General features: G+C 39.7%; 1 protein-coding gene and 2 long non-coding RNA genes across 5 annotated transcripts; 1 reads left to right on the top strand and 2 right to left on the bottom strand.

Moving 5' to 3' along the window:
• Positions 1 to 5,139: 5,139 nt before the first annotated feature.
• On the bottom strand, positions 5,140 to 15,189 carry LOC119019436. The gene is made up of 2 exons (XR_005075052.1): positions 14,723 to 15,189; positions 5,140 to 5,502 (listed from the first exon to the last, which is right to left on the bottom strand). It is a non-coding gene; the product is annotated as an uncharacterized LOC119019436 (long non-coding RNA).
• Positions 5,523 to 11,033, top strand: LOC119019434. The gene is made up of 4 exons (XR_005075050.1): positions 5,523 to 5,725; positions 8,752 to 8,837; positions 9,714 to 9,855; positions 10,337 to 11,033. It is a non-coding gene; the product is annotated as an uncharacterized LOC119019434 (long non-coding RNA).
• Positions 7,068 to 12,813, bottom strand: LOC119019411. 3 transcript variants are annotated; one of them, XM_037097964.1, is made up of 6 exons: positions 12,501 to 12,767; positions 12,072 to 12,108; positions 8,373 to 9,393; positions 8,045 to 8,203; positions 7,657 to 7,749; positions 7,068 to 7,419 (listed from the first exon to the last, which is right to left on the bottom strand). In XM_037097964.1, exons 3-6 carry the CDS (start codon positions 9,387 to 9,389, stop codon positions 7,093 to 7,095), a joined length of 1,596 nt encoding a protein of 531 aa, XP_036953859.1. In that variant the 5' UTR covers positions 9,390 to 9,393; positions 12,072 to 12,108; positions 12,501 to 12,767; the 3' UTR covers positions 7,068 to 7,092. The 3 variants fall into 3 exon arrangements, 2 of the variants coding, with proteins under 2 accessions (XP_036953859.1, XP_036953860.1); XM_037097965.1 differs by having other exon boundaries at positions 8,045 to 8,193; XR_005075036.1 differs by lacking the exons at positions 8,045 to 8,203; positions 8,373 to 9,393; positions 12,501 to 12,767 and adding an exon at positions 12,794 to 12,813 and having other exon boundaries at positions 7,090 to 7,419.
• Positions 15,190 to 17,984: the final 2,795 nt, after the last annotated feature.

Raw genomic sequence — 17,984 nt, 5'->3', positions numbered from 1 at the left:
CTACAAAGATTTGTTCTAGAGCAGGTTGGGATTTCTGATTTAAAACATTCATTTAGAGACTGTGGTCCATCTTCTGAAGCTTTGGGGAAATGATAGTATCAACATCTAGACACAGTGTTTAAGCTGGAGCAGGTGCTGCTGTAAATCATTGTAAAGGTTAGTATCAAGACTTGTATTTATTATTTTATTATTATAAGGGATGCACCATATGGATGTTTTGAGAGCTGAGAAGCAATAATCACGCTGAGATGTATTGCGCAATGATAGGTGATTTAATATGGCACATTCTTGTTCTCCATGGGGGTCGCAGTTTCCCCCTAAGGGGCCTCGGGGCTTACTGGGGCCAAATCCAGTTCACACAATGGGCATAGGCCAGGGTACACCCTGGATGAGTTGGCAGCTCATCGCAGGACCCTTACTGATGGCAGTGGCTGCCACACAAGGTGCCATCTGCACATCAGGAGCAATTTTGGGGTTCAGTATCTTGCTCAAGGATACTTCGACATGTATCCCAGTTCCGCCCAGGGGAGCCGGGATTTGAGCTGGCGACCTTCTGATCACCAGTCCACCAGCTACAGCTGCCCCAGAAGCGGAAAGACAATGAAAAATGAAACATTCTTGTTCTTGTAGTTTATTTGTGGATCGGAAACCAACTTTAGAGTTGCACACCACACATACAGTGGTGTGCAACTCTAAAGAACTCATAAAGAACATGTACATTATGTCAGTTTTCAGTTCCAATAATTTCTACAGCTCTCATGTTTCTGTGAAGATTGAGTGGAACACAAACTATCTGCTGGCTGAAAATATGTAGTGTCGGATTTGTCCGAAACAATAATGCCCTTTGTCCAAATAAAAAACATTATTAACAAAATCAAAAGGCCACTGAGGCACAGACGTAGTTGCTTTTATACAGAGAGAGACGAGAGCAGCTAGCTCAGACAGAGTCAATATATGAGTTATCATTTTCTGTGCACATGCATCATACATGATTCATTTATTTGACAACTAATGCTACTCCACAGCTGGTATCTGTCATGACTCCTGTTTGTTTTGTTCTTGTTTCTGGTTTTTGGTTTCTTGTATTTGATTTTCATCCTTGTATCTTGTCTTGTGTTATGTTTTGCTTTTTCCATGTCTTATGTTATGTTTTGCTTTCTCCATGTCTTGTGTTGTGTTTTGCCCTCTCGATGTCTTGTGTCTCATGTTTTGATGTTCCTTGCCCTCTTGTGTCCTTTAAGTTTCTCCTATGTTCTCCCCTCTGGCTCCCTCTGTCTGTGGTCTTGTTCCCTCCTGGTCTGTTCCTCTGTGCTCCTCCCCCTCGTTATCACACCTGGCTTCCTTCCGCCTCTCTCCTCACCTGTTCCTCGTCATGTCATTAGTGTCTGTGTATTTAGTCTCTGTGTTTCCCCTCACTCTTTGTCTGGTCATTGGATTCTGTCTTGTGTATTCTGTCTTCTGTTCTCTGTCTGATCCTTGCTCCTGATTCTTGTTCATGATCCTGATTCTTGTTCATGTTCCTGTTTGGTAGGTTTTGGATTTATTTTGTATTTTGTTCTGTCTGATTTCGTACGTTGACTTTGATTTGAACTTTGTATTTTTTTTTGCTTTGGTACTTTGACTCGTTCTTAGTTGTTACTTTGTTTTTCCATCCCTGCTCGTCCGCTTTTGGTTTTTGTATACAGCTTTTCATTAAGCTCGCCTTTTGTTCTCCTTATCTTGCCTCCAGTAACTGCATTTGGGTCCACCTTCCCTTCCATAGTTTTCCCCTTTACCTCGACCTGACAGTATCATTCCTCACAACTGATAAAAATTTGGCAGACGGAGTAATTGGGGAGCTTGTGGTAATAAAGTAACTATCAGAAAAGTATCTGTATGAAAGAAATATGGAAAGTCAGTACACAGAGGAGGCTCCTCTCCTGCACGTGGGCGTGGCTCCAGCTCCTCTAACTGACACGCCCCCAGCGTTTCACAGCAGAGAGAAGTGCTCGTTTTTCCATGATCTTGAGACCTAATTTTATATACTTAGCAATTCCTTTAATCTTTCACATTTGGCTCAGTGGTCAATGACACGTTTCTGTGGTGTTGGTGTGACAAACTCATAACACAAATTTATTGCTGCTTTACAAGGACTTTAAAGAGTGACTCTTATGCAGAGTTGTGACAATTTTCCAGTCATCGTGGTAGTTTTTGCGTTTATTTTCCTTTGAGTGGCAAACAATTGACAATGGTGTCTGTGTCGCTATTGCCCTGTCACCCTGGTAAAAAACCATAAACCCTTACCAGTGCCTGCCTCCCACCACCTGCCTCGTCATATATATAGATTCACCCGTGCCAGTGCCTTCATAACAAAAGCTTAATAATATTGTAATCAAACTAATTTACTAACTTGTGCTCATCAAAACATTAACAAAATAAATACATGTTGAAATTATATTACAAAACAATGAATAGCTCCAACACAGCATATAATTTTATAATTCTAATATTTGGTTAAATGTCTCTGGGCCATTTTTATGCACCCAATACTTTCTCGCTCCTTTCGCACAAGTTGCTGCATCAGGGCTCCATGGCATGGAGGTGGATCACAATCTTTACCTCACCCATGTTGTTGGGTATGCTCTCTCTCAACTTCCACTTTACCACAGCCCACAGATTCTTCACGGAGTTAAGGTTAGATTCAGTTTAGTAACGGGTGATCTCCATCCTGTATGGAGGGCTGATTTCCTCTTCCACTAGGACTTGGCACCTGCCAACAGATGCCCCAAGTGCATAAATTAACAGTATTTTCAGAGGGCCAACATTTCTTTATAATCCTTTTTTGATTGGTCTTATGTAATAAAACAAAATAAGACTTGAAACATTTAACTATGTGTAGTAAATCTAGAATATATGAAAGGTTCATTTTTTAAAATTCATCCATCCATCCATTATCTGTACGCCGCTTAATCCTCTGCAGGGTCGCGGGGGGGCTGGAGCCTATCCCAGCTGACTTAGGGCGAAGGCAGGGGACACCCTGGACAGGTCGCCAGTCTATCACAGGGCTACACATAGAGACAAACAACCAGGCACACTCTCATTCACACCTACGGACAATTTAGAATAATCAATTAACCTCAGCATGTTTTTGGACTGTGGGAGGAAGCCGGTGAAAGACGTAAGCGCTGGAGGCTGGCGACTGGGAACCACAGGCGTAGGCGAGGGCTGGAAAACCCACGCTGCACAGGGAGAACATGCAAACTCCACACAGAAAGTTCCAACCGGGACGCGAACCGGGGATCTTCTAGCTGTGAGGCGGCAGTGGGCCACTGTGCAGCCATTTTTAAAATTCAAATTATCTAAAATATTAACCTATGATATTCTAATTCTTGAGATGCACTTATATGTCCAGGGATGTCGGAACTTTGTTCTGGGAGGAGCTACTGTCAGCTTGGCAGAGGAGCAGCATCATCCACAGCAGCAGGTTACTGGTAAGACTACACTGTTGATGAAGCTTTCGTTTCAAACCATTTTACACTGGATAAAAGGGAAGTAAAGTTTATTTATTGTTCATATTATTACCTCTATTTATTTATTAATTTACAAAGCATCTTTATTATTTTTACAATAAAAAGAGGCACTGTGTCTGTGTCTGTGCCCATATCAATGAAACTTGAATTAGACTACTTTTGAGGGCTGTGTCAACTGTGTCAAACTGAGGTCTCCATGTGTATGAAGTGATATTTTAAGGCTTGTCAGCCTGCCACACCTTAGTCAAATATCACATCACATCACATCACATCACACATTTACATTAAATGTCAATTTTTCCAATAGTGCATTTTCATTAGCTGAGCTGGTGCTGATTTTTGTGACATTAGGAGGATGGTTTCAGATAGACTGTTACATCTATCAAAGGTTCCCTATGAGATTTTAATCATTAATAAAGCAGCAAACAACTACTTGTTATGTAAAGATACAGTTGCAGATGTACAAACTGTTGTTATGTAAGCATTTAAAGCATCCTCACACCACTCTCACTACTATAACCACTTCTCATTGACAAGAGGTCAGATAAAGTTGCACATGGCCTGTGGTCTTTTGAATTTTTTAAGTCAGGAATACAGCAACAGGCAGAGGGGTTGCCCCATCCCCACTGACGGGAGAGAAAGTTCACTCCAAAAATGCCAGAGCTGAAGCAATATGATTCTTCACAGAGTAAGTTCATAATGCTATACAAAAGCTAAAAGGAACAAGTTAGAGCTACACTCAAAGACAAAAGTGAGAGATTTCAGATGTTTCATTAGTTCAGGTTGCTAAATAGGGCAAAGTGAATCAAACTCTGTAGCTAGCTTGAGCTCAGTTAGCCTTAGGTGTTGCTGACCTTCATAAAGTTTTTTTTATTATAAAATGTATGCATCATTATCTTATCATTTATTAATTTAACTTCATTGACTTTATTGCACAGTAGTTTTAAAGAGGTAACCACCCCTTAACTATAACTAACCACTCTCTCTCCTGTCTGTCTCTTGCTTTTCTTTGTCTCTTGCATTTTCTCTCTCTCTTAAACAGTTTATTGCTCTGGCCCATTTCTCTCCCCTCATTTTATGTTTCTTTCACTCCCTCCAGTAGTATTTCATATTTATATATTTTACCTATGATGTTGTGTTGCTAATTTTATTTATTTATTTATTTACAGGTGGTCGTCATCGGTGACTGAGGAGACCAGTCAAACGCTGCTGTCGAGTACTCACTGTTCTTTCTTTCTCCACAGTTACTTTTACTGTTCACATGCAAAAGACTTGTTTTCAAGCTAGACTGTTGCACTGTTCTAGATGGTATTTTAATTCAGCATCTGATGTTATGCTCATGAGTTCAGTAAAGCCTGTCACTAATGATTGTATTGGAGACAGTTTGTTCCAAACATAGAAAGGTAATACCTTTTCATTTTTGTAATACAAATGTTCTCAATGTTACTAATTTTACAAAGTCTGCTGTACAAATGAGCACATTGTAATAAACTACAGCAATGTTATGGAATGTATATTCTCTTGTGTTCTCTTAAGAAGTTATTAGAATTAGAAACTATTAAGTTAAATAAGATATTAAGTGAAATTAGTTATCAGTTGAATAAGTTGATCCACTCTAAGCACTAGAAGGTAAGACATTAATGTGTTTACTGTAGGACTTTTGGATGTTGACTGGCTGTTGGGATGAATGTGGCAGCCTAGGGCTGGGTATTTGAGAAGCCCTGCATACTTTGTTTTTAAATTGGTGGGGATTTATACAAATGCAGAAATGAAAGAACACTGGCATATACTGTAAAATTACCATAACCCACAGTTATCGTCATGTACTGTAATCCAAAAAAAGCTATTATACTGTTAGATGAATTACTGTAGATGCGCTGTAAAATAACCACAGTAGTTGCAAGGTCAACAGAAGTGACGGATCCGTGCCATTGTGTGTCTGTCAAAGAACTTCCACCACTGACACCAGCCACTGTCATCACAATTCTAGAATCTAGTTTGAAAGACACAAACCCTAGGGTTAAGAGCATATCACGAGATGACATACGGTTCATGCAGTTACCGAGTGAAGGAGTACGTCAAAATGCAGATGGGCACCTGGAGATGCCCCTCCCCTTTAAGACACGTTGATTTCAAGGCTGATTATCCCTTCACTCTAAAATGTGACAAGTTGAGCTTACTTAAAAGAATCTAGGAAACCGATTGCACTAAAGAAGGTAAGTAAATATAACTAACAGTCTGAAGTTAAGTTTACTTCATATCTACTTGTTAAGTTTACTTCAAATCTTATTGTATTTACTTAATTTTGTGAAGTTATTTAAACTTAAAAATAGAAACTATAATGAACTTGATCTTTCTAAGTGTTACCAACTTAAGTAAACCAAGTTAGTCTGACTTAACTGAGCAGTTGTGTTTACTTAATTTTATTAAGTTGTTTAAACTTAAAAATAGTAAGTATAATGAGCTTGATCTTTCTAAGTGTTACCAACTTAAGTAAGCCAAGTTAGTCTTACTTAACTGTACAGTTGTGTTTACTCAGTAGAATCTAGGAAACCGATTGCACTAAAAAAATCAAGTAAGCAGAACAAAGAATGATAAGTTTGCAGGCTTTTATTATTTGAACAAAATGTAATGCTGTGCACCTTAAGCCAAGGCCACTGTTTGTGGAAACAAATGATATTTCACCATAAAAACAAAAATGTAAGCCTTGTAAAATAATCTTTTATAAGCAAGTTTTTTCTAAACAAATGTAGAAACCTTCTCTGACATTACTTAAGACTACAACAAGGCTCCTTTTATCACAATACCAATATTCAATTAAGCTTCAGCCAGCTTTCAAGTTAAATGAACCACAAACAATGCATATACTTGAAATGCAATAAACAAAACAAAATGCAAAAATAGGTGGATTTATACAGGCAATCTGGGTATTTGAATTCCCCAAAGCTCCATCGACATTAACAACTTGCAGTAGAAGTATCCCTAAAAATTTTGGGGTCACTATCAAACTAGGTGTATTAATGCTGGTATGGTCTGAGTTATCTAGAACGCAAGATGATTTAAGCAAATCCAAACAATTCAACAAATAAATTCAATATTTTTTCACAAGGACAGAAAATTGGTGCATCTATAGTACAACTTAACTGGTAGTTAAGGCTCACTGCCATCAAATCTTTCTGTAACATCTTTAACATTTAGGGGTGGTGTGTCCCAACATTTTAAAACAAACATTTGGATAAGTACACAAGGAGGTTTTTTGCAATCATCTGACTCATTCCCTGAGTCTGACTTCTCAAAATGACTCTGCTCTTCAAAAGACTGCTAATGCCACTTACATTCAGTCAAACTTTTATTTACTAAACTTCACAAACTAGTTTAGATTAATCAAGATGGGATTAACCCTCCATCCCACAGACTGAGACACTATAGAAACTTAAGTATAACAAGTAACCAAAATCATCCATCTGTGACAGACTGTAACTTAACTTTGCAGAGGTTAGTTGCAAATATATGAGTTTAACACTCAAATCAATATGCTTCAGGATCCCTTGCTATTTTAAGGATCTGCCGGCAGTACACCCACCTACTGCAAAAGAGCATTTTTCAAGCTCTGAAGTTTTGGTCTCAGGTTGCCTACACCCAGGTTGAGCATCACCCTCTGAATGAAGTCAAAGGTGTTCCTGAGTCTTTTTGGATAATCCAAATGAAGAGCGTATATTAGTCCAAATGTAACACAAAAATCTTGTGCGTGGCTTCCAATGTCATCCATGACGATATTACCTTCCAGTATGATAGCAATGCTGGAGGGTTCAAGGTGCAGGGCATGTGGACCTGGCTGCTGTCTGTCTTCAGGTATAACAGTCAAGACCCCAACAGGAACTTGTGTGACATCTGCGATGGTATCAGTGTCCTGCAGATATAAAGGAAGGTTAAAAACTAATTTGAACATTTTGGCTTCATAGTGCAAAACCTTCAAGGGGTCCGGTCTGAGTCGCTGCAGTTTAGCAGTTTATACTCGCTACAATTTTACTGGTGTGTGTTTATCTGTTTGTGTGTTCATAGATAAGTGTGTTGCATGAAAATAAACCCCCCATAACACCTGAAATTACAGCGTCTGATTTCAATGTGTTACATATGCAATACTTACAAAACAGACTTTGAAAAAATCACTTCCATCATCCCCGAGGAAAACTGGAAGACATCGCAGGACAGCAGTCCTCATGGCTTCGATATCATGGGTCTACAATTGGGAAAAACAGTGAAATAAGGAAGAGCATTTTCTGAAGAAACTGCATCATATTTTTCCAACTTAAGTTATTTAAAGGAATAGTTTGACATGTTAGGAAACGTATTTGCATGTCTTGCTGAGCTAGATTATAAGCTCAATATCACTTTCATGTCTGTATGGCAAATATGTGCCATAGTCTGTAGCTGGTTAGCAGGGTATTTATGTGTGTGTGGAAACTAGAACACTGTCAGAAAGGAACAACTTGCACGATTTCCTGCACTTATATAAAATGAGAAGGAATGCTTACCTTTGTTTCAACCTGGGAAAGGATCTCCTTAAGTGTCCTTCCAATTATTCCAGTTTTAGATTTGAAGATCTCAAGGAAACGTGGGGTATGGCGGTCCAAGGACTCAAAGAAGTCCCATTCAAGATCTTTACTTGCCACTCTTGTGAATTCTGCAAAGACCCTCAAGGACAAAACAGAACACAAACAAAACATTTTGTACCAAGTTAAGAGTTGACCACAATATTATCGTATACAAACTATGAATGGGACAGACAATTTTGCATCATGTAGAACCTATTCCCCCTAGCATGAAACATCCCGTATTTATTTAGCATATTTGCTTGCTTACCTGTTGTTTTCTGAAGAGAGCTGGCCATCGTTCCAACATCTGTTTCAAAGGGGGCTGCTCTTCCACAATTTCTTTGCGTCTTAATGAGAAGGTCTGGTTCATCAGCTGATTCACATGAACTGCATTTGGGAACCTTTTCTTCATTTCATTTTCAAGCAGCTGTCTAGAGCATTCAAGTGTTGATGCATCTTGACCCTGTGGAAAATCTGGCAGGAAGTTTGTCTCACTTCTTCTGGGTCTCTTCAGGCTTTTTCCAGGTGGTTCCCCCTCTGGATTCTGCTGTGTTCTCTTGTTGACTGACAAATCTGCAATTCCACATCTGCGAAGTTTGGATCGGAGATTACCCATTTTGAATTTCAAACTATTCTTCCATCCATAGCAACCTGTGGTTGACCCTGGCTCAGCAAGGCACGGGTGCTTAGCTATCAGTGCTGCAGCAACAGTGGTGAAGTGTTCATCTTGAGGGTAAGCCGAGAACTTGTACATCTCCTCAGCTAGCTTCTGCAGAATGTCATGCTTCATGTCTCGTGAAACTGACATGCGTGTGCCATCTCTCATATAAATTAGGTTTCCCTGTCTCAGTCTATATTCAATATTTACAGAGAAATATGGCACCTCAAATGTAGAAGGCCATGGTTCACGTGAGGTCAGTGGTGATGTCTCTTCAGTGTGAGGCAGTATTTCTGTGTCAGATGACCCAGGTGAAGACAGAGTCAATGCTGAAGACAATGCGCTGGCTGAAGATGATGGACTGGCTACAGACAATGTTACAACTACATTTTCCAGAGAGACAATCTTCAGTGTTGGTCTATCAGGCAGCTCAGTTATATCCGTGAGGTTGCAAAAAGCATAGTTGAACTCTGGGTCTTCATAGTGAAGCATGAAGTCATATTGCTGATCAAGTCGTTTTTTCAACTCGCTTATTAGCTCTTCCAAAGTATCCGGTCTTTTGTGGAAAGTTACTTTTCGAATGTCATTATCAGCAACCACTACCCTCACTGGCCAGGACTGGTCCATGGTTCTGAAAGAATAAAATATGACATCAGCACAAAATGTAACGCTTTAGGGTCACAAACAACTGGCCTTTCACTCTGTAGGCAGAGAGGGGAAAGACATCATTGAAGTCTTTCAACTCGGTTACAAGCAAGCTTGAGCTACTTTGACAGACCTCATAAGCTCTAAGGTGTTCGTGATACCATGCAAACAACTGTCTACAAATGAACAAAACATTGGTATCCACAACCAGAACCTGCTGAATCTGCCTAAATTCTGGAAGGCCTGCGCATGAACCAACAGACACCACCATGTCAGCTGCATACTTAATACCATCTATGCTAACAGATGTTGCTGTAAGGACTGCGTTTTGAGGTGCATGTCTTGCCAACAAATGCTGCTGCACATTGTCTGGGAGGGAAGAAATCATGACACTCTTTGCTTTGTCCAATTCCAATGCTGGTTTAAAAAATGAAGCAGAATCTAAATGGTAAGCCATCATCTTCTGATGTCTATCAGTCAAAGTCAGAGGAACATTTCTGAAGTTGTGGGCTCTACGAATTACTTGTTTAAAGAATTTGTGTTTTCCCTCAAATCTCATAGTCCACACATCTACAAGTGGTCCAAATACTTGAATTAGATGGGGATAGTGCTCCAAGTAATGATGTTTTGGACGGAGTCTATAGTGAGGGAATGCCTCTTGAAGTAATGTTCTATGCTCTGACAACTTGAAATCCAGATAGTGGAGTGACTCCTCAGTAAACCTTGTACACATGGCCAACTCAACCACGTCTTTCAAGCACAGTAAAACCTCCCATGCTTTGTCTCCTTCAGGGATATAATGGCCAATCAACAGGGGAAGGAGTCTGATCAGGCTCCAGTTCTCATGACCATTACCTCCAATGGTCCCTTTAGCATGGAATGTTTTAGAAATTATCTGAGGCTGGTTTGTTTTGTCTGAATGTGTGTAGGGAAATTCCTTTATGGCACGATTCATCATCTCAAGTGTGAAGAACTTCTTTTTTATGAAGTCCTGAATGCAAAGACACAGCTCAGAAGGAACAATGCCTTCAAGCAAATCATGGAGGATATCAGGGGGGAAGCCATCAACAACATGAAAGTGTTCCAAATGAACACTTAAAGGACAGCTCCCTTTGACACCATATTGCTTTGACATCTTGGCATCCTGCTGGACTTCCCGCACATGCCGGTCATGGTCTTGCTTTGTTCTCAAGCAGAAGTGACCAGACCTAACTTCATTATCTTGTATGTCCTGCCGTGTAGCCATGCAAAAGCGGCAAATCTTATCAGAGACAAAACTTTCATGGAATCCTGCTAATGAATGAGCAGCCAAATTATCTGCTGCAATATACAAAACTGTTCCTCTGACACTTGAGCCTAATCTTTCAACATAAACACCATGCTTCTCAAGAAGCACTAGATCCTGAAGGAGTGGATGAAGGACTTCAGAGTACCCACATGCTTTGACAGTGTTTGTCTTGCAAAGAAGAGCTAACTGTATTGAGCTGAGAGAGGAACGGAATTTGGGTGCAAGATTTACTAGAACCCAATATACTGCACAGATTTTGTGTTTATTTTTAGAGGTCCCCAGAGGGTTTGCAACCTCAAAGTCATCAATGTAAAGTGCCAAGGCAATCTGAAAATGTTCCTCCACTAGTAAAGGATTTTCTTTGAAACGTGAACCATCCCTGAAGGTACTGTATCCTTGCACATCACCATTGCTAACTGTGAGAGCTTTGTCCAAGATTTCATCTTTGTTTAACAAAGTCTGAAGCATTTTAAGGACAGGTATGTAGACAACTGACTGCTTGTGTTCACCTGTAATAAACTCAACAGGTTCCACAATTTTAAACTCTTTTACCATGTAAGAGGCTCTTTTGCAGGAGGTGGATAGGGAACCTCCTTTTTGAGTGTGTTTCAGAATGACATCACTCTCTGAGATTGCACTTATTATTTCTCTTGCAATAGACATGTCTGCATCAGGATAGTAGTTCAGGAGTACTCTCTGAATAGCAGAAAAATGCAAAGGTTTTGACAGGTCCATTATCTGCCTTATTTGCTGTATTACATCTTGCACAGCAGTTTCCGATATCTTAAGTATGGTCTGCATTCTAAGGAAAAGGGCTGCCAAATTATGCTCAAGCTGCCTCTCCAAGTCATCAGTATTATCTGCAGTCAAATCCTCTTCTTGAAAATCAGTTGCGTCTTCAATGTCACTTTCATTTTCAGTTTGGACAACTTCACCCAAAGTTTCTGTATGTGTTAAAATTTCCGGTTTGAACTGCAACTGGCTGTGTATCTGTCTGCCATCATGGTTCCTGCTTTTGTGGGCATTAAATGTAGTGTAGACGCAGGTTTCAAAATTACAATCCTTGTAAGGGCACTGTACTTTTTGGTGCATCCAGATATGTGTCCGTAAGTGTGAAAAAAAATCTTTTTCTACACATGGCTCATTGAAGTCACAAAGCTGACATTGGAACTTTTTTTTTGTGGCATCACAATGATCATCAATCTGGGAGTGTGCTCTTGATAGATGTACCTTAAGAGCATTAAAGGACTTGAATGTGCAGGGGCACTCTTTATGAACACATGGTAATGGTGATGTTCTTGTGTAACCACCATGTTTCAATCTATAATGTTTAAGTAACTGCCCTCTCTTTTCACATGTGAAGTTGCAAAACTTACACGTCCACTGCATCAGTGTTGGTTGTCTGTCGTCAAGCTGTAAAATAAATAAATAAATAAGGTCACAAAAATGGCATCAAAAATGGCTCAAATACTTTAAGTGAAGACATTTGAGGTCAATAAATTTTGGCAGACCAAGCAGGGCATCTCTTATTGCCATTTTTGCTCATTCTAAGATCCAGAATGACCACAGCTATACAGTTCTGAGCAATAAGTCAGGTTGTTGCTTATTTGGTTCTGGCTGTGGTCATTCTGCCCTGCATGCTCTGCCCAAATTCATTTACCAAATTTGTAAATGCTACTTTGAAGCAGAATAACAAAATGAAAGAATTATAGTAGTGGTAATCAATCATCATGTTTAAGCTTCATTAGAATTTAATTGTACATTACAATTTATACATTAGCACAAGCCATAGCACAGTGACTCACTTTCGCCGCTTTTCTCTCACTCTTTTCACTCCTTCACATTTCTCTTCCCAGTCACTGTTGCTGCCACAAGAGTACCTGCTGTTTTCATTTATGTGCTATAAATTATCGTGTGAATGACATGATAATGGTAATAATTAAGTTAGCTGCCTTGGCTAATCTTTGCTAACAATAGCATTAGCCTAGTTATCACTAAATGTTTGTAATACCTATGTTCTGAAAAAAATGTCCTGCAAAAAATGTAGTTGTAAGTAATGAAATTATAGCTGATACTTGAAAGACTTTGAACAACTTACCACAAGACCCAGAAAATGTTTTAAACCTCCTTAAGGAAAAATGAGTACATACTTACATTCCATGAGTTAAATCAACAGGATAGGGACAGATAAGTAAAGTACACTATAATGATTTAAGTAAGCATAGCTATTACCTTTTAGAGTGTTGTATTATGTGCGTTTCTCACCCCCTTACTTTGGTGTTCCCGGTCAAATTTGACCGGTCTGGTTTAACTGCTCTTACATTAACACAAAAAACATAATTCAAACATAGTCATCACCAAATCTTATTTAACACATTTTAATGCTATAAACAATGTTTCCAACTAGTTGTGAACATGCATAACTGCAGTTAACATACAAAGAATAGACACTGAAAATTATAATAATAATCAAAACAGAGACTAGATTCACAGAACATCAGAAAAAAATCAACATGAATCATCTGTGTGTGTGTGAGTGTGTGTGTGTGTGTGTGTGTGTGTGTGTGTGTGTGTGTGTGTGTGTGTGTGTGTGTGTGTGTGTGTGTGTGTGTGTGTGTGTGTGTCACACAGGAGTAGCATTGTACAATTAGGTTGGAGTGTGCCTTGCAAACACAGGCATCACATTTGTAGCTAACTTGTTTTATTATCGGGTCACAGAGCTCACATCTCAAAAAAAAAGTCGCCACCAAAGAAAAAGGTCACACACTCTAATATTTCATTGGACCACCTTTAGCTTTGATTACTGCATGCATTCTCTGTGGCTTTGTTTCGATAAGCTTGTGCCATCAGGGAAGAAAAAATACACTGGTGGAAGAATGTGGTCATTCAGTATATTCAGGTGGTCAGCTGACCTCATTCTTTGGGCACATAATGTTGCTGAAGCTAGACCTGACCAACTGCAGCCACCCCAGATTGCAGCACTGCCCCCACAGGCTTGTACAGTAGACATTCGGCATGATGGGTGCATCACTTCATCTGCCTCTCTTCTTACCCAATGCAGCATCACTCTGGAACAGGGTAAATCTGGACTCATCAGACCACATGACCTTCTTCCATTGCTCTAGAGTCCAATCTTTATGCTCCCTAGCAAACTGAAACCTTTTTTTCTGAGTAGCCTCACTGATTAGTGGTTTTCTTAAGGCTACACACCTGTTCAGTCCCAATGCATTGACTTCCCTTCACATTGTGCTTGTAGAAATGGTCTACTTTCACTATTAAACATAGCCCTGAGTTCTACTGTTGTTTTTCTATGATTTGATTTCACAAAACATTTAAATGATCGCCGATCACGATCATTCAAGATTTTTTTCAGACCACATTTCTTCCTCAAAGACAATGGTTCCCCACTATCTTTCCAGTTTTTAGTTATGTTTGGACAGTTCTTAACCCAATTTTAGTAGTTTCTGCGACCTTCTTAGATTTTTTTCTGTACTTGATGTATGCCACTGATTTGACCCCTCTCAAACAGACTAACATCTTTTCCACAACCACAGGTTGTGTCTTTGGACATGGTTGTATAGGAAGTGAGAAGCTACTCATTGCATCAGTGGGGATTAAATAACTTGTTACAAGGTGAAAGTTAATTTCCCATGCAATAATTATACAATAGGAGGCTCTTACCTATTTGGTTAGTAAAAGCCAGGTGGTGACATTTTTTTGGCCAGGCAGTGTAATTTTTGTCATATATTTGTGTATTTGAATTTGTGTATATTGTAGATATTCATTAAAGATGGTTTAAAATTCACCAATAATCTTGAACTTAATTACTTACACCTTCTTACTTTAGTAAATAACTGCTTGTAATTAATACATTTCCCTTTTCCTTTTAGGCTATTTAGGTGCAATGTTTGGCATGCAGCCAGGGCTCTACAGTACGAGCATTTCACTCACATTTGCCCCTAAAAAAATGTGCAAACCGGGAAAATGAGCGTGCGAACAAAGGTCTCAAGTTACCGTCACCACCTACTTTGTCTGCGCCTGTTCAAAGACTACAATCCTCTGGCCGCAAAGCACCAATCACAGTCGTTTTCTGTAAAGACGAAACCAGTTTCACAGGAGAGGCGACAGGTCAACGGACTGTGGTGAAGTTAGTTTCAGTTCGCATATTCGGCGGATATTCACTCGGGTCCAGCCGCGACATTACTGCCCAGTGTTAGCAGCAGGAGGACAGTTAGCTCACCACCCAGAGCCCTGCGCTGAATCGCTGGAAACTGATTTCGGGACCTACGCCAACAAGACCCAGTTGCTATGGACACTTCTAGAATCACAAGCAGAAAGAGGAGCAAGCAGAGGCATTGTTACCGAGGACGGAGACGCAGCTGCTGTACTGTGGGTCTAACAGGTGGGCTGGAGGTAAATCCGCAGAGAACGGCGAAATTTACATGCTGTTGTTTTTTTATCCTGCACTATCCTCAGCCATTGAAACTAATTTTTTTTCCCTTGCACTGTAAAGTACAATTTGAATGACAATAAAAGAAAGTCAAAGTCATTAAATTACTTGAAATAAATATGTTAATACAAAATAATTGCAGTTTTCTTCCATTTCATGTGACCCAGTGACTCCAAACCAACAGCAGATTGTATTAGTAAACTGGACGAATAAGACACACCTCTTTTTTTTTTTTTATCATATTTGAGTGCTTCCTCTATGTTATATGAATATTAATATGCAGAAATTATGTTTTTATTTCTCTCAATAGCCTCCATGTCATGCGACCCAGTGACTCCGAACCAGCATCAAATTGTGTTCCTAAGTAGGCCAAATAAGACACATCTCTTGTTACTGTATTTTAGTGCTTCCTCTATTTCATATGAATATTAATATGCACTTAGACAACTGACATCCTTTGTGTTTAGTACCCATTGGATGTAATGAAAAAAATTAAATCACAGTATTTTTTTTTTTTTTGGTGCTGCATGAAATTTAAAAAAAATGAAATCAAACACTGTAAATCATTTTGTTTGTGCTGCCTCTTTATGTATGAAGTGTTCGATAAATTGAAAAAATAAATAAGTTTGTGCTCCCAGATATTTTACTTTAGGAACACATGTGGTCGTTGCGAAAAATGTCAGCGTCGAGCCCTGCATGTAGTGGAACTTGTATTTGACCATATATTTAAGTTCTCTCCTCTGTAGTAACATACTTCTTTTGATTTTATGGTCTTTTAGGTTAGACTGCAAATTAAGAATCTTTAGTGAGTCTAAAGAGAAATTTCTTCAACACATCAATTACAAGTTTGATAAATATAATAAGTAGTAGTAGTAATAACAATAACTGTACTGTACTGATATATATATATGATATAATATAATATAAAATGTTGTTGCTACTAAGAGTGTCAGTACTCATGTTCTTGTAAGGGCAGGTACGGCAGCCTCAGGTGTTGAAACAGCTGCACTCAGTGTGTCCCTTAATGTGTCCCCAGATGTTATGTCCGCACAGCCAGGTATGCCATGGTCATCATCAGCAGGCTCCATGATAACCTCTTCAACAATGTCACCATTGTCCAAACAGATGTTGTGCAGAATGGCACATCAGGCAACAACCTCCGCAGCAAATGTGGGACTCACTTCAAGGGTCTTAAAGAAAATTGAGCGCCAAAGGGTCTTCTTGATTGAAAATGCCCGTTGGGCAACCGGTATGGTGTTACCAGATGTATAGGGGCAGCCAGACAGGGGTATCCTCCGTCTCCTTAAATACACTTCCCCTCTGGTGGGTAGAGCTTCCTCACATATACTGGGCTGTTTTTCAGGACACGGGCGTCATATGCTGGTGTCAAGGAAGCCAACAAAGATGTCCAGTCACAGGTGGCCTGCAGCTGTATAGATGGAAACAGCTTCCTGTTAAAATAACACTGGGCATTGGCAGCTGGTGGCTTGATTTGTGCATGGCAGCCATCAACTGCCCCAACAACGACAGTGAATGGGGGACATCCAGCCAGGTGACTAAATCCAGCCCCCACTTCTTCCAGCTGGTCACCTCTCGGGAAGCGGATTGTTTGCCCCAGGATCCCGATGACTGCCCTGCTTTTCCTATGCACAATGTTGTGAATTGTGGACCTCAGGATGTCAAAGGCAGCGGAGACAACCGATGCAGCATGAGCCAACCAGTAGACAAATACAAGCACTTCAATGTTCTTAGCCCAGCCATAGCGACATCAAAGTGAAGGCCAGCAGTTAAGGCAGGGTGGGGTGCAGGTCAACTTTTTCATCAAAATGCTGCCATATGATAGGCACTGTTGTGTTCACCTGGCAGTACGTCATGGTGCTCACATTCTAAAACATGAACAAATTAAAGGATCAAAAGAAATTATGTATGTTTGTCATTTAATATATTTGTCATATGTATATATATATATATATATATATATATATATATATATATATATATATATATATATTTAGCAGGAAGGTGGGGGCTAGAGGAGGATGGAGGGCTTAAAAAAAAAACACTGACAGTGAGTGAGTGTCACGACTTCCTGTATCTGGCCCTTCAAATTAAAAGCCCTCCAGCCTTTTGTACACAGGCCAGCCACCAGTCACATAGATTTTGACTTAATTTTGACAAGATAGGGCTCCAAATGTTTTGTTTTTTTTGTTTTTTTTTCCTGCGACCAATCGACCAATGACATTTTGGTCGGCTAATGCCTTGTTGGTCGACAAGTGCTTGGTTGACTATTTGGGGGCAGCCCTAAAAAATGTGCATTCATTCTCCCTCCAACCAGCACAAGACGCATGTGCTTAATATGCCAGGAGACTATAGCTGTGATTAAGATTTCCAATTTGAAATGGTAATTCCTCAAAATTCAGAGGTAAGAACAACCAAAATAAATGCACTGAAATCGTCATATTAAGCTGCAAGCAGGATTCTTGTCACAACTATGACACAACAACAAAAAGCAACAGAGTGCTCACTTAGAGACTTAGAAACTTTGTTTTATTCAACGACTTGTCAAAATAGAAATGACATTTTATTTTAGATTGTATTTTTGTTGTTTTGAGTGAAAATGACGTTTTGTTTTAATATATATTATCGTCGTAGCCCTGTAAGATTTGTATTTGAGTATCCCTGCTGTACAAATTCTCAGATGACGCGGTGTGGCGGCTAGTTCGAGCCCAATTCTTAGTGCCATTGACGCAATGAAAGGAGGATTCGCACTGAGGTTTGACGGCCTGCTCAGTGCTATTGAGGGATTGCAGAGTGAAGAATAGCTAGTCTCAAAAGTGGA

This window comes from Acanthopagrus latus, chromosome 5 (assembly GCF_904848185.1).
Source record: "Acanthopagrus latus isolate v.2019 chromosome 5, fAcaLat1.1, whole genome shotgun sequence".
In the NCBI taxonomy this organism is placed as follows: Eukaryota; Metazoa; Chordata; class Actinopteri; order Spariformes; family Sparidae; genus Acanthopagrus; species Acanthopagrus latus.
The sequence above is the reverse complement of the archived record's forward strand: the minus strand, read 5'-3'. Positions and strand labels throughout refer to the sequence as shown.

What these genes read in the sequence shown, in the direction of transcription:
- LOC119019411 (XM_037097964.1), bottom strand. Translation starts at nt 9,389, where the DNA reads ATGGACCAGTCCTGGCCAGTGAGGGTAGTGGTTGCTGATAATGACATT. An exon ending in CTCTCTTCAGAAAACAACAG is followed by an intron (nt 8,204 to 8,372) that starts GTAAGCAAGCAA and finishes TTGTCCTTGAGG; the next exon opens with GTCTTTGCAGAATTCACAAG. An exon ending in TTTCCCAGGTTGAAACAAAG is followed by an intron (nt 7,750 to 8,044) that starts GTAAGCATTCCT and finishes TCCCAATTGTAG; the next exon opens with ACCCATGATATCGAAGCCAT.